This window comes from Alternaria burnsii (genome assembly GCF_013036055.1).
Source record: "Alternaria burnsii strain CBS107.38 chromosome Unknown 731, whole genome shotgun sequence".
Classification (NCBI taxonomy): Eukaryota; Fungi; Ascomycota; class Dothideomycetes; order Pleosporales; family Pleosporaceae; genus Alternaria; species Alternaria burnsii.
The window spans coordinates 145838-158748 of NW_024066115.1; the positions used below are offsets into that span (position 1 = coordinate 145838).

At 53.1% G+C, this 12911-nt stretch overlaps 5 protein-coding genes across 5 annotated transcripts; 3 read left to right on the top strand and 2 right to left on the bottom strand.

The window, feature by feature from the left end:
* Window positions 1–324: 324 nt before the first annotated feature.
* Window positions 325–3294, bottom strand: GT037_006703 (pre-mrna-splicing factor atp-dependent rna helicase prp16; the record flags this gene model as incomplete). Its single annotated transcript, XM_038931750.1, has 1 exon — window positions 325–3294. One exon carries the CDS (start codon window positions 3292–3294, stop codon window positions 325–327), a length of 2970 nt encoding a protein of 989 aa, XP_038785222.1.
* Window positions 3295–3398: 104 nt separating this feature from the next.
* Window positions 3399–5140, top strand: GT037_006704 (transducin family protein; the record flags this gene model as incomplete). Its single annotated transcript, XM_038931751.1, has 3 exons — window positions 3399–3667; window positions 3716–4580; window positions 4628–5140. Coding segments are annotated over 3 exons (1647 nt in total), but the record flags the coding sequence as incomplete, so codon positions are not given.
* Window positions 5141–7114: 1974 nt separating this feature from the next.
* Window positions 7115–7966, top strand: GT037_006705 (uncharacterized protein; the record flags this gene model as incomplete). The annotated part of the gene is made up of 1 exon (XM_038931752.1): window positions 7115–7966. The coding sequence occupies one exon, from the start codon at window positions 7115–7117 to the stop codon at window positions 7964–7966; it is 852 nt and encodes a 283-aa protein (XP_038785224.1).
* A 794-nt stretch (window positions 7967–8760) lies between these two features.
* Window positions 8761–9540, top strand: GT037_006706 (uncharacterized protein; the record flags this gene model as incomplete). Its single annotated transcript, XM_038931753.1, has 2 exons — window positions 8761–9223; window positions 9299–9540. The coding sequence occupies 2 exons, from the start codon at window positions 8761–8763 to the stop codon at window positions 9538–9540; spliced, it is 705 nt and encodes a 234-aa protein (XP_038785225.1).
* Window positions 9541–9888: 348 nt separating this feature from the next.
* Window positions 9889–12825, bottom strand: GT037_006707 (uncharacterized protein; the record flags this gene model as incomplete). Its single annotated transcript, XM_038931754.1, has 2 exons — window positions 9889–12754; window positions 12809–12825. 2 exons carry the CDS (start codon window positions 12823–12825, stop codon window positions 9889–9891), a joined length of 2883 nt encoding a protein of 960 aa, XP_038785226.1.
* Between the last annotated feature and the right edge of the window lie 86 nt (window positions 12826–12911).

Genomic DNA, 12911 nt, shown 5'->3' on the forward strand with positions numbered 1-12911 from the left:
TCCTACGCATACCCTTAGGCGTTGCATACTGAGTTGTTTTGTTTCCTTTTATGTAGCATGAGCACATACCAGATACTAGTCTAATGTTTAAGACCATGTTCGACTGCCTTGACGTTATACAAGTCTCCATTAACACCATGCAAAGTGTAGTAATCTTTACCAGCCTTACACATCAGGTCTTCTGGGTATTCTCCATCATTTTGAATGCCTACCAGCCTCACGTTCATGATCATTCGAGAGTGAGAGTTTTCTTGGAGGCATATATATGCCTGTTCAGGACTTCTTGAGGCTGTCTATATGAATTACACAGGCGATTGATCCCCTTCACCTGCGTCTGAACTTGGATTTTCCAACGACCGGTTTCTTGACCACAGCATCCTCGTCCACATCCTTCTTCTTTACCACCCCTACCTTCTTGACTACAGGTCCGTTTTCCTCCTCTGCAATCCTACGATCTTCATTTGCCTTATCGACCGCCATCTGCGCCTCCAACTCAGCTTTCCTATTAAACTCGGTCTCCATGATACGTTTGTCTCTGGCAGAGTAGCCTTTTTCCTTGATACTATAAAAGACAGCACCCATGTCTGCCAGCCAATGCGGATCAACAGAAGTAACACACGACATGTATTCTTTGCTCGTGAGAATCAACTCATGATACACGACGTAATCAGGCAAGTAACCTAAGCCATACAGAGCAGAAGTAGGATGGAGCTGAATAGTAACACTGGTACGAAGGTTAATGTACTCGCCTATACCCTTCACCTTGGCAGCCTGGTGGTAGTAGCCCGAGCAAATGCATTTACGAATTACATCCCAGTCGGTACCGCAGGAGACGAGCTTCATCTTCTGCTTGGACATGATGTCGTAGATCTGATCGCGGATTTCCTTGGCACGACGTAGCGCTTTCGGATGTAAGAAATGGCGGACACACCAGCCATCGGAGTAGCCGTTGACTTTCCACTGTGTGTAGACGTGAAGCAGGGTGAGGTGATCGGACTCTGGGACAAAAAACTTCTCGCGCGCAGCGTCTGATTCTTCCTGACGTTCTTTGGGGCGGTAGAAGACCGAAGGGACGGAGAGCATGGCAACGATCGTGAGCATTTCTTCGCTGCATTCATATTCCGTGGCTGTGATGATGAGTTTGGCGAGAGACGGATCCATGGGGAAGGCTGTCATGGTGCGGCCGAGGTCGGTGAGATTGCCGATGTTGTCCAAGGCACCGAGAGCCCATAGATCGAATAGCGAGGTTGTTATGGTGTCTTGGGGTGGCGGGTCCATGAAGTCGAAGTCTAGTAGGTCGCGGACGCCAAGTGATTTGAGAAGGAGGACGGTGTTGGCGAGGTTTGTTCGTTGGATTTCTGGGATGGTTTGAATGTAGAATTCGTCTCGGAAGGCTCGCTCGGTATATAGATGGAAGCACTTTCCTGGCCCGGTACGTCCAGCGCGTCCAGCACGCTGAGAGGCGTTGGCCTGCGAAATGGGGGTAATCTGAAGTGTGTCCATGCCCATCTTTGGATTGTAGACTTTGAGCTTGGAAAATCCGGCGTCAACAACGTACATGATGCCATCTACTGTCAAACTAGTCTCTGCAATGTTGGTAGCCACAATGACCTTGCGTACACCTGGTGCTGCTCTGTCGAAGATCTTTGCTTGCAGATCAGCAGGCATCTGACTGTAGATGGGGAGAATGCTAAGTTTTGGCGGATCGTTGAGAAGCTTGAGCCTTTCAGCTACAAGCTCACATGTGATTTCAATGTCTTCCTGGCCCGTCATGAAGACGAGGATGTCGCCAGGTCCCTGGGAGACATGTATGGCAAGAACCTGTTTGACCGCAGCGTCGACATAGTCGTCGCATGGCGATCGCGAATATTGAATGTCAACGGGGAATGTTCGCCCTGGAATTATGAATTCAGGAGCTCCTCCGTAGAAGCGCGAGAAGCGTTCCGAGTTCATGGTAGCTGATGTGACGATCAACTTCAGGTCTCTTCTCCGCGCCAGCACCTTCTTGAGCAGACCCATCAACACATCGGTGTTCAAAGCTCTTTCGTGGGCCTCGTCCATGATGATACAGGAGTATTTGTCCAGGTCTGGTTCTACCAGCGACTCTCGGAGCAACACACCATCCGTCATGTATTTGATCTTGGTCTCCTTGCTGGTGCAGTCCTCGAAACGAATGGCATATCCGACCTGACCGCCCAACTTGACCTCCATCTCTTCGCTGACGCGCTTTGCAACACTCATAGCTGCAACGCGACGAGGTTGTGTACACCCAATAAGTCCTTGCTTTGCGTAGCCATCCTCATACAGAAACTGGGTCAGTTGAGTCGTCTTTCCCGAGCCCGTCTGACCGACGACGATGACGACTTGGTTGTCTCGAATGACGCGCAGGAGATCTTCGCGGACTGCAAAGGCGGGAAGATATTGTCTCTGTTCCCGCAGTGTTTTGCTCTTACTGAAAGCGCTCGCACCCTCTTGCTTGCTGAGATGTTGAGCAAACTTGCTACCGCCCTGCTTCTCCTCGTCTTCGGGCCCTGGGGCGGCACTATCCGTGTCTTCCTCCTTGACGCCCATGATGTTTCCTAATGTGGTTCCCTTGGCACTTGTCGCCTCCTGGGTCTGTTTGGCACGCTCTTTCTGCTGCCGTTTCTCCTTGACAACACGACTGCCGCGCCTACTGAAGACAGCCATGTCGCTCTGTGGATCGCGAACTGCTGGAACAGGGTCGATTTGCTTTGTGAAGACGGTTTTGCCGTCCAGGAACGGGGGCTTCAGATCGTGGACGAGGATATGGACGCGCATGGCATCCTCGTCGTCGTTGAAGTCGTCGTCAAACGTCCTTCTCTGGGCGACTCCGGACTGCAGCATGCGATTCGTCTCCCAAGCGTCCACGTCCTTCTGCTTCTGTTGCGCCCTCATACTGGCCCGGTTGTTCAGTTTCTTCTCGGTAAGAGCAGCCTCGCGTTGGGCATCGAGCCATGTGCTCTCAGCACCGCCAAACGGGTTGTGGGTGTCGTCTCCGAACGTGTGTCCATTCTCTTCGCCGCCGTACCAGTCGCGATCCAGGGCCATGGAGTCGAAGTCTTGGACCAGCGGCTCTGGGCCGTCGAAGGATTTCTGCGACGGGTCTGCGCCATTGTCGTGCGACTTGGGCGGGTGCGCCCTCGAGGATGCTGCGTGGTTCGGCTTGCGGAACTTGGGGCGGGGCGCGATGGAGTACTCTTCCGGGTCGAGCTTGCGCCGCTTTGGGCTGTGGCCGCGGTCCATGGCGTGCTGTAGAGGGGGCGGTGTGGGCATGTCGAGAAAGTTGATGCTCGGAGGTCCGCAGTATCGATAGGCGGGCCAGGAGCTTCGGCCAATCGTTGCGGGGCGCCCAAAATTATTTCCAACTCTTGAAAAAGTCCCCCACGCGCCTTGCACTTGCGCCCTCACTGCGCATTTCACTTGACACCACCAGCGCAATGTCTATGATCACGGCGACAACATGGGTGCCGCGTGGCTTTGCGGCGCCCTTCCCCTCAAGATACCAATTCGACGAGGACGAATACGAGCGCATCTCCAAGCTGGCCAACCTGCAACTCGAGGACGCCAAGGAGGAGCTCGAGGAGGCCCAGGCTGAGGACAAGGTCAAGAACGGCACCTCGTCCAAGGCGTCCAAGAAGGACAATGAGTGCGTGCACCCGGAAAATCTATTTCTTCCATGCTGACAAGTCTCAAGGGACGATGATGACGACCTCAAGGAATACGACCTCGAGCACTACGACGACGATGTTGCCGAAGACCAGGGCGACACCATGGCCATGTTCGGAAACGCAAAGAACCTGGTTTTCCACGAGAATGACGAGGACGATCCGTACATCACCATGCAGGGCGGAGAGGAAGAGGACGAGGAAGAGCGCGAAGAGCTTCAAATCTTGGCTACAGACAACCTAGTTTTGGCTGGTCGCATAGAGGACGAAGTCGCCCACCTCGAAGTTTACGTATACGAGGACGAGGACGACAATCTCTACGTGCACCACGACATCATGCTGCCTGCCATCCCTCTTGCCGTCGAATGGTTAGATCTGCCTGTGGGCAAGTCTGTAGGCACGAGTGAAGGCAGGGGCAACTATGTGGCGATTGGAACCATGGACCCCGATATTGAGATCTGGAATCTGGACGTGGTAGACAGCATGTATCCAGACGCAGTGCTGGGACAAGGCGCCGAGGACAAGATGGACAAGCCTAAAAAGAAGAAAAAGAAGTCGAAGAAGGCCAACGACGAGTTCCACGTCGACTCGGTCCTCTCGCTTGCAGCAAACCGACAACATCGGAATTTCCTCGCTTCGTCATCCGCAGACAAGACCATCAAGCTGTGGGACCTGAACACGACAAAGTGTGCCAAGTCATACACGTACCACACAGACAAGGTCTGCTCCGTAGCCTGGCATCCCGTCGAGGCCACTGCATTGCTCAGTGGTAGCTACGACAGAACTGTTGTGGCAGCCGACGTGCGTGCACCCGACGCAAAGGCGCCACGATGGGGTGTTGAGAGTGACGTCGAGACTGTGCGGTGGAATCCTCACGACCCCAACTACTTCTACGTAAGTCTTGTAACACGAGTTCCATCACGTCGTACTGACAATCCCAGGTCTCTACTGAGAATGGTATGATACACTACCACGACGTTCGTAATGCGCCAAAAGACCCCTCTGCCTCAAAGCCGGTATGGGTATTGCAAGCACATGACGAATCCATCTCTTCATTCGACATAAACCCAGTGATACCCGGCTACCTGGTCACAGGCTCAACAGACAAGCAAGTAAAACTGTGGAACATCCAGGACAACGGACCAAGCATGGTCGTTTCACGGGATCTTGGTGTTGGGCGCGTCTTCTCAACCTCCTTTGCACCCGATAAAGAAGTCGGTTTCCGGCTGGCAGTCGCAGGAAGCAAAGGTGCAGTACAGATCTGGGACACGAGCACAAACGCAGCCGTACGCGCAGCCTTTGCCAGCAAGGTGCCTGCGATTAGAGGAGATGGCAAGGAGAGGCTCGTGGGTCTTGAGGAGCAGGACACAGACTCAGATAGCGAGGAAGGCGAGAGCGACGACGAGGGCGAGGAGGAGGGTGCCGAGAAGGGCTGGGAGTCGATGGAGGAGTAGACGATGATACCCTGGGCATATAGGACCTACAAAACGTGGCGAATGTACCAAGATCTGATACCATTTGCACCATTATCTACATGTTGCACAATCAAGCTATTTGTGAAGCTTGACCCCGCAACGCTCGAGAGACCCTTGTACAGTGGTGTTTCGCGGGTCGCATTCGCGAGTCGGGTCCCGCACGCGTTTCAAAAATTGCCCGACGACCTGGATAGCTCGCCCTTGCTTTTCAGCTCCTTTCATCTCGTCTGAATCGGATAGCCTCATCGTGTCGCAGCACGATTCATCAATGAACGTTGTAATGACATCACCATCACCACGAGCAACGGTAAACGATGAACTCAAATTCGTTTTCAGTGCCAGCGCCCGAGCGTGACGAAGCAAAGTGAACGAGCGGGCGAACTCACACCACGCAGCCGACAAGCGACCGGCTGATCTGCCTGCGTTTGCAGCTTAGGGCACCAACATCTCCACAATGTGGGCCCGACGACGACGCTGCTTCAGAGTCTCGATCTCGCAAGATGACGGCCAGATCGTCATTCCCAAGGTTCCCTCGTCTCGGCCCTTATCAGTTTCGAAACCACCAAGGCCACGCAAGGCAGAAACCTCGGAGGGTCAAAACCATCATCATGCCATCGGTCCCTTTGATGATGACTGTCATTCGTGCGTCCCTCTGAGGTACAATTGTGGCACCGAGTGAGAGGCCTGCTTTTGGCGCCTCTGCACAAAGTTTTAGAGTGCCAGATGACCGGACGAGGAGCGGATTGACAGATTGCGCCGTCGCCAACACAACCACGGTACCGTTTTCGCTGGCATCGGAGCTTATCCATATCTCATGCTATGCGTGGTGAGCTGTCTAGGCAGAATGACAGCTGTGCCACCGGCCTTCGACTGCAATTTTTATTCACCTATCCGCCATGCACCCAAATCATCTCCCATGTCAATGCCGTGCGACAAGATAGGGAAAGCCCTTCATTCAGCTCGGTAGTGGATCTCTGATTGTGGGCAGCGTTGAAACAGCGGGCCTTTGGAGCCCCAACGAAAGCGTGCGGATCAACTAAACAGGCCAACGAGCCCCGGCTCAATCTGAGACGCATGGGCGGCAGATGCACTCTCTGCGAGGCAATCCCATTCGCCAGCTATAGAAAACATAGTGCCCGCTAAACTTAGCCGGGCTGTGTCGACGCCACTAACTCAGCATCCCAGGAACCAATACACTCTGATTTGCTGCTTTTTGCTTGGTTCTGGCCTTGCCCCGGTCACTCCTACCAATCTTCGAGAGACATGTCGACGCGGCTTGGTTAGCCTGCCGCCCCGGGGATGCTGGTTTTTCAACCCATTCAGTCGCTCTATCGCGCGCCCTCTTCTTCAGGCCTTCTCCCTTCCTTTGCCTTACGCGATCGTTGCCTTCCACAGCAGCTTTCACTCCCTCATTTCGCGGCCCGGTGTTCGCTCCTTACGACACAGCTGGTCTCTACGCTCTTTGACAGACTATCCTTCTTCATATCCACGATTCACTCTTCACTTCATCACTACGCGCCACGGAGCCAACATTTAGAAAACCCAAAAGACCATCAAAGGAACCCAAAAACTCGATCGGGTCCTTGGAATCAACTGCACCGGACCCCAAGCCAACATCTTAGCGGCATCCGTACAACAGATACGACTCCCAAGTCCAGTGCACTGTTACACTGATAAGGGCACGCGTCTCAAATACACCACCGAAAGCACAGCGTGATCTTTTCCAGATTCTTTCTAGAACAACGTAGCAAACGCATTAGTGCTACTCTAGCTCGCGACTGTTTGGACCTCGTGCCACCACCAAGCGCAATTTACATCCGGCAATACCCCGCATATCTGCAGCTCACCTAGATAGCGACCAACTATAGTCACCGCCTGAATTACCGGCCCCAGGACCGACAGCTGGACCCTTATTTGCAATATCGCACATCTACTTTGAATTAATCCATCAATATGTCTCTTGCTCGTGCCATGACCAGGCGCATTAAGCGGACTGACGACCCGAAGGAGTCTCCGGTATCACCAACTCGTAGCCAGAGCGTCAAAGTCCCCAACAACTTTGACCGTTCGAAAATATCTCTTCCTATCGCCCTGGTATCCACTACCAACATGCTTTCGTACAACGCCCCCGACATCTCGACCCTAAGGAATGTTTCTTCATCAACCTCTCTGAGCCACTCTTCGGCAGACGACTCGGACCACAGTGTGTCAACACGCTCCCGAGCCTCTTCCCATGGATCAAGGGACACTACCCTTACGGATGCCTCTTCCGTGGAGTCTTCGCCCAGCTCGCCTGCGCCCAACCACCTTTCTGGCTACTTTTCCGCCGCTGGCAAGCAACTCAAGAAGTCTGCGTCAACCACCAGTCTCAAGCAAGTCAAGGAGGAGCCAGTAGAGGCTGTGCCTGCTATTCCTCAAAGGGCTCTCTCGCACAGCAAACGCGCACACGAGCGACTGGCGCACAAGCGATCTCTCCAGAACGTCGGTACCCGTGGCAGTGTGAACTCGCGTGGAAGCGTTGGTTCTGCACGTCACTCTCGCGAGCAGCGATCTTCACTTGACATGTTCAAAGGCACGATTGAAGAAGAGAGTCACCCCTTTGGCCGCGAACTGGAGCAACTCAACGAGGTTGTTGAGGAATTCGGCGGCGTAGTACGAGATGCAGAGGCCGAGGCTGACTTTTCGGTTATGCGCTCAAAGAACCTCGCGTCTTTCTGTGCTGCCGACTACCTCTCAGAGATCCGACCACTTTTCAGCCATCGGTTCGGCGTCCCGCACCAAGCTCCTCCCATGGCTTGGATCTGAGAAGTTTCTTTACCGTGCTTCCTGGACGGCCTCTTTTGCTCTGGACACTATACCTTAGACGATGTCTTATGCTCTCGCTTCCGTGTACATACTTGCGGACTTTGATCCCACCACTCCTTGGTCTAATTCTAGTTTTTCTTTGTCTCATATTTGATCTGCTAGCATGGTTGGAAGGAACACACTAAGGCGTTCCGGAATACCAGCGTCAAGCTTGGGCACTAATCCCACACTATCTCTAACGAATCTTTCACGTTTGTCTTGTACGATGTTATTGAGGCGGTCAGCCGCAGGCGGAATCGGAGGAACATGATGCATGCGTCTGGGTCTGCTGGACGTGGTGGTTACACTGCGTTCATGTCTGACACAGACGACCATGCTTCGGAATCAAAATGTACACATACACCTATCCATCCCTTGTGCACTTGGTTGTGTTTGCCTAATCGGTGATGTCCTTCCGCTATCTTGTTATCATACACTGTCCATGGGACGTGCTGGATCCGGAAGGTGCCATTTGAAGTATGGCACCTGCCAAAATCACAATAGCGATAGCCACATGCGAGACTCAAACACAGGCAACAACGACGAAGCATGGGATGGCGTTTATGCACCATGCATCGCGCTCCCGAGATCGAGCACACTGCGGGAGGCAGGCATGGAGACAAGGATGGCTCTAGCGTGATCCGGAATCGGCGAAACACCTCGGCATCCTTCCCTTTGCATCTCAAACTTTTGACCAGTACAACGAAGGAGGGATCCAATTGAAAGCCACGCCCACACATACACACACATCCAAGATGATATGTCGAACCTGTCTCCGGGCCGCCTCGCGTGCACAAACAACTCCATTCCCACGCCCACAACAAGCCTCACGCTTCCTCACCACCACAACGCCCCTCCGCAATGCAACACCAATCTCCGCAAGCACCGCAACGCAATCCGCAGGCCGCCAAGGCGACTCGACATCCTCGCACACACCGCCAACCGCAACTTCTACGTCCGCCGCACAGCCTTTTAGCGAGCCGTTAACGCCAGCTGCGAGTCCGGATCTCAAGGCCACGGCTGCGGAGGCTGCAAAGAAGAAGGCTGCGCCGCTGGTAAAGAGCAGTATACCGGCTGGACAACCACTCAAGGGATTGAATTTCTTGAAAGATAGACAGGATCCTGTTGCGTTGGCTGATGACGAGTACCCGAGTTGGCTGTGGACGATATTGGACCGACAGGAGAAGAAGGCCGAGGCTGGAGCGGGAGATTTGTTCTGTACGTCTTCTCTTGAATCTGCTTACCCGTATCTATATTATGTGGAAAGGACCGACTTTGCTAACTAGCGTACAGCAAAATCAAAAAAACAACGTCGTTTAGCTGCGAAGCGCCTCCGTAAGGAACAAGCCATGAACCCGGAGATGATGGTACCAAAAGTGCCGTTGTACGAGCAAACTATTGACTTACCGGCTGGAGACGGTAGTCTGGAGGGGTCGATCAAGGCGCAGGATGCGCGAGAGGAGTTGACAAAGGCGATGAGGAATAAGAGGAGAGCTAGCATCAAGGAGGCTAACTTCCTGAAGGCCATGGGATAGACGTTGGATTGGAAACAGCTTTGGTAGTAGAAGAGAGCGGAAATATGCTGTGTGTGTGTGTGTGTGTGTGTGTGTGTGTGTGTGTGTGTGTGTGTGGACACTGGGCAGCACGTCTGGAAAGACTTGTACAATCACCTGTGGGATTAGACATGTTCACTACGAAAGTGAACCAAGGCCGGTCGGCACGAAGCATTACGTCTGACTCAAATCAGTCTCAAGAAAGTGTAGACCATTTCAAGCACGATGAATGAGTATTTGCAACGTAGATCTTTACACCGAATAACTACTTTTGACACCCAAATGTTTAAGAGAGAAAAAACGCCTCGAAATGCAACCTCATCCACCGACCTACGCAACATCCACAAACCCTCTCTTCTTCCTGTTCTTCTCCTCGTCCAGCTTGTCAACATCCTCCCACCTAACCAACTGCGCCTCATCCACCCTCTCCCCCACAAATCTCAACGCCGCAACATTGAACCCAATCAAATCCTTGTTACCTACCAGCGTCTTCCTGAGGTCATTTCGCATAAGCTCAAGCACCGTCTTGAGTTCCCTGCTGGCGACAATTTGCTTCTGGTGCGTTTTGAGCATGAAGAAGAGGACGCGGCAAGTCAGTGTTACGTTCCACTGTTTGCGCACCCAGATAGCCAGGAAAGTGAAGAGAGCGGGTAGAGATGAGAAGGGTAGAACGAGTAACGCGTCGTGCAGCTGAGCAGCAGGAATTTTGGACATGGTGTTGAGGACGTGGCGTTCAGCGGATATGTTGCCTAGAGCAAGAAACAGGGGGTTACGCTGTGGCGGGGCAATTTTGGGATTGGTTTTGCGTTGTGTTTCCCAGTCTCGGACAACGTCTAGGTCGGCGATTCCCAGGTCGAGGGCTTCTTGGATCCGTTCTCCGGCTGTGAGTGTGGTGATTGTTTGTTTGCTGGCGTCGACTGCCTCGGCGCGTTCGCCAGTCATGTCCTCATCGTCTTCGAGGTTGGTGGCTAGTGTCTTTTCGTACATTTCTTCTAGTTCCCGTTCGCGTTCTTCTTCGAGGAAAATGGGCTCTTCAGACCGGGTCCAGACGCGTATGCTCTTGTCGTGGCTCGCTGTGACGATGAAATCGCCTGTTCGAGCGACAGTCATGGCCCAGATTTCACCGTGGTGACCCTTGAACTTCTGGATTTGTTGGAACTTGTCGCCGTCCCAGCTCTTAATTGTGCGGTCCTTGGAGGCACTGAAGAAGATGTGGCGTTCATCGTTATCGACGGGGTGGGGGATGAAGGATATTTGCATGATACTGTCTTCGTGACCAAAGAGCGCTTTGTGACAGTCGCCAAAGTCGAGACCCCAGATACGGACGTTCTTGTCCGCAGAACAGGTCGCGATGAGTTTGCTGTCGCTGGAGATCGACATGTTGAGCACAGGCAGCTTGTGGCCGTAGAGGTTGAGGAAGAGCTTCAGCGAGTCAACGAAAAAGACCTTGACAGTGTTGTCGAGCGTTGCTACGGCGAGGAGTTTAGAGTCGGGCGAAACTTGCACGCTCAAAACATCATCGTTGACCTTCAGTATGCGCGATTCGACGAGCTTGAGGCGAGGTGTCGTGCGTTTCGTTCCTGGAATTTCTTCTTGGACGATCTCGAAGTTCCAGAACTTGATGGACTTGTCGGCGCTGCCAGTAATGAGAGACTTTCCGTCAGGGTGTACCTGCATAGTCCAAACGGCTCCTTCGTGTGCGTCGATTTTGTCTAGTAACGTGGATGCCGCTATGTCGTACAGCTCAATGTCTCCGTCTTTCGTTCCGACAACAACAATCTTGTCACCAGGCAAGAAAGCGCAGCAAAGTGCATAGCCACATTCAAGGGTACGCAAGCAATTTTGCGTCTTGACGTTCCAGATCTTGAGTCCACCACTCGACGCGGATGCCAGCATGCGATCATCGGAGCTGAGTGCGAGCGCCCGTACATCGTTTCTGTGACCGGAGAGTTCGACGGATAGTGTGCGGCTGTACTCGGGTGCTTCCTCGCTTTTTGTCTTGCTTCGTTGGGGTATCTCGTAAACGTCAACAAGGTTGTTGTTCGTACCGATCAGTAGCTGCAGCTTCTTCGTTCCTTTGATGTGCATCCATGCGACCGATCTAACTTTTCCAGCTGTCCGTACGGTAACGTAAGGTACGAAGACGTCGCCTATCTCAGCATCGGCGGGGTTGACCTTGTCATCAGCATCAGCGTCGTCGTCCCCGTTTGTCTCAGTCTTGGCCTTTTCCCGCCTTCTCTTCCTCTTCCTGATTAAGCTTTTCCGCACTTCTTCTGGTGTCTTTATCCGCCATATTTCAACAGCCTTCTCTGCGCCATGTACGGCAATGTAATCAGCCTTGGCATAGAAAGAGATGCCTTGTGTCCTATCCTTGCCTGTCCGGTATAGTATGCCTCTGGGCGTGAGAAATTCTTGTTCTGGTCCTTCGCCAATAGTTGAGCCTGCTCTTCGAAGACCCCGCAGGTCAATAGCCCACACTTTGAGCTCGCCGTCGTTGCCTGCCGTTATGCAACCGCTGCCATCGGGCGAAACGCCGAGTGCCCAGCATTCTCCGTTGGTTTGTGCAATATGGGTCTCGATGCAGTGTTGAGTGGTAACATCCCAAATCTTGATCAAAGCGTCCTTGCTGGTAGATAGTAAGAAGGCTTGGTCTGCGTCCGTGTCCATATCTTCGTCCTCTGCGCCATCTTCTTGCGAAGCACTGCTGGGGTGGAGGAACTGTAGACCAGTAATTTGGCCCTTGTGCCCTCTCAGCTTGAACAAGCCGGTTTCCGACACCAGGTCCCAAACCACAATATCTGTATCCTTGGAACCACTCGCCAAGCGTACTCCACTTTGGTCAAAAGTCAGGACGGTAACTGCAGACTTGTGTCCATTGAAACTGATGATGACGGTCGACGTTCGCGCATCCCAAATGCGTATGCTTCCGTCGGCGTAACCCACGGCAAAAACGTCTGGATCGACTTCGCTCCGGCAAATGACCGTTACTTCCTCGGTGCAGGTGTTGTCGCGCCACCTGCTCATGAGCTCACCCTTCTTTACATCCCAACATAGCACTTCTTCGTTGGCGGCGGCGTATGCGCGTCCGGCGCCTGCGGATCGAGTCGAACCGGGCTGGGTGAGGCCTTCTGGGGTCCAAATGATGTTGGAAGTGGCAGTCGCGACCACGCCAAAAGCATCGGTCTGCTCATATTTGCTACATGGCAGTCAGCACGAGCTCTGTTTCATTTGCGCTGCATGTGCGCATTACCTGTAGGATTTGACCATTTTGCGCCGCCTCTAGAGAAAAATCGGATATCGCGTGACGGGAGTATTGGAAGAAGCTCAGAAGCACTATCTTCAGGTCATTGCGC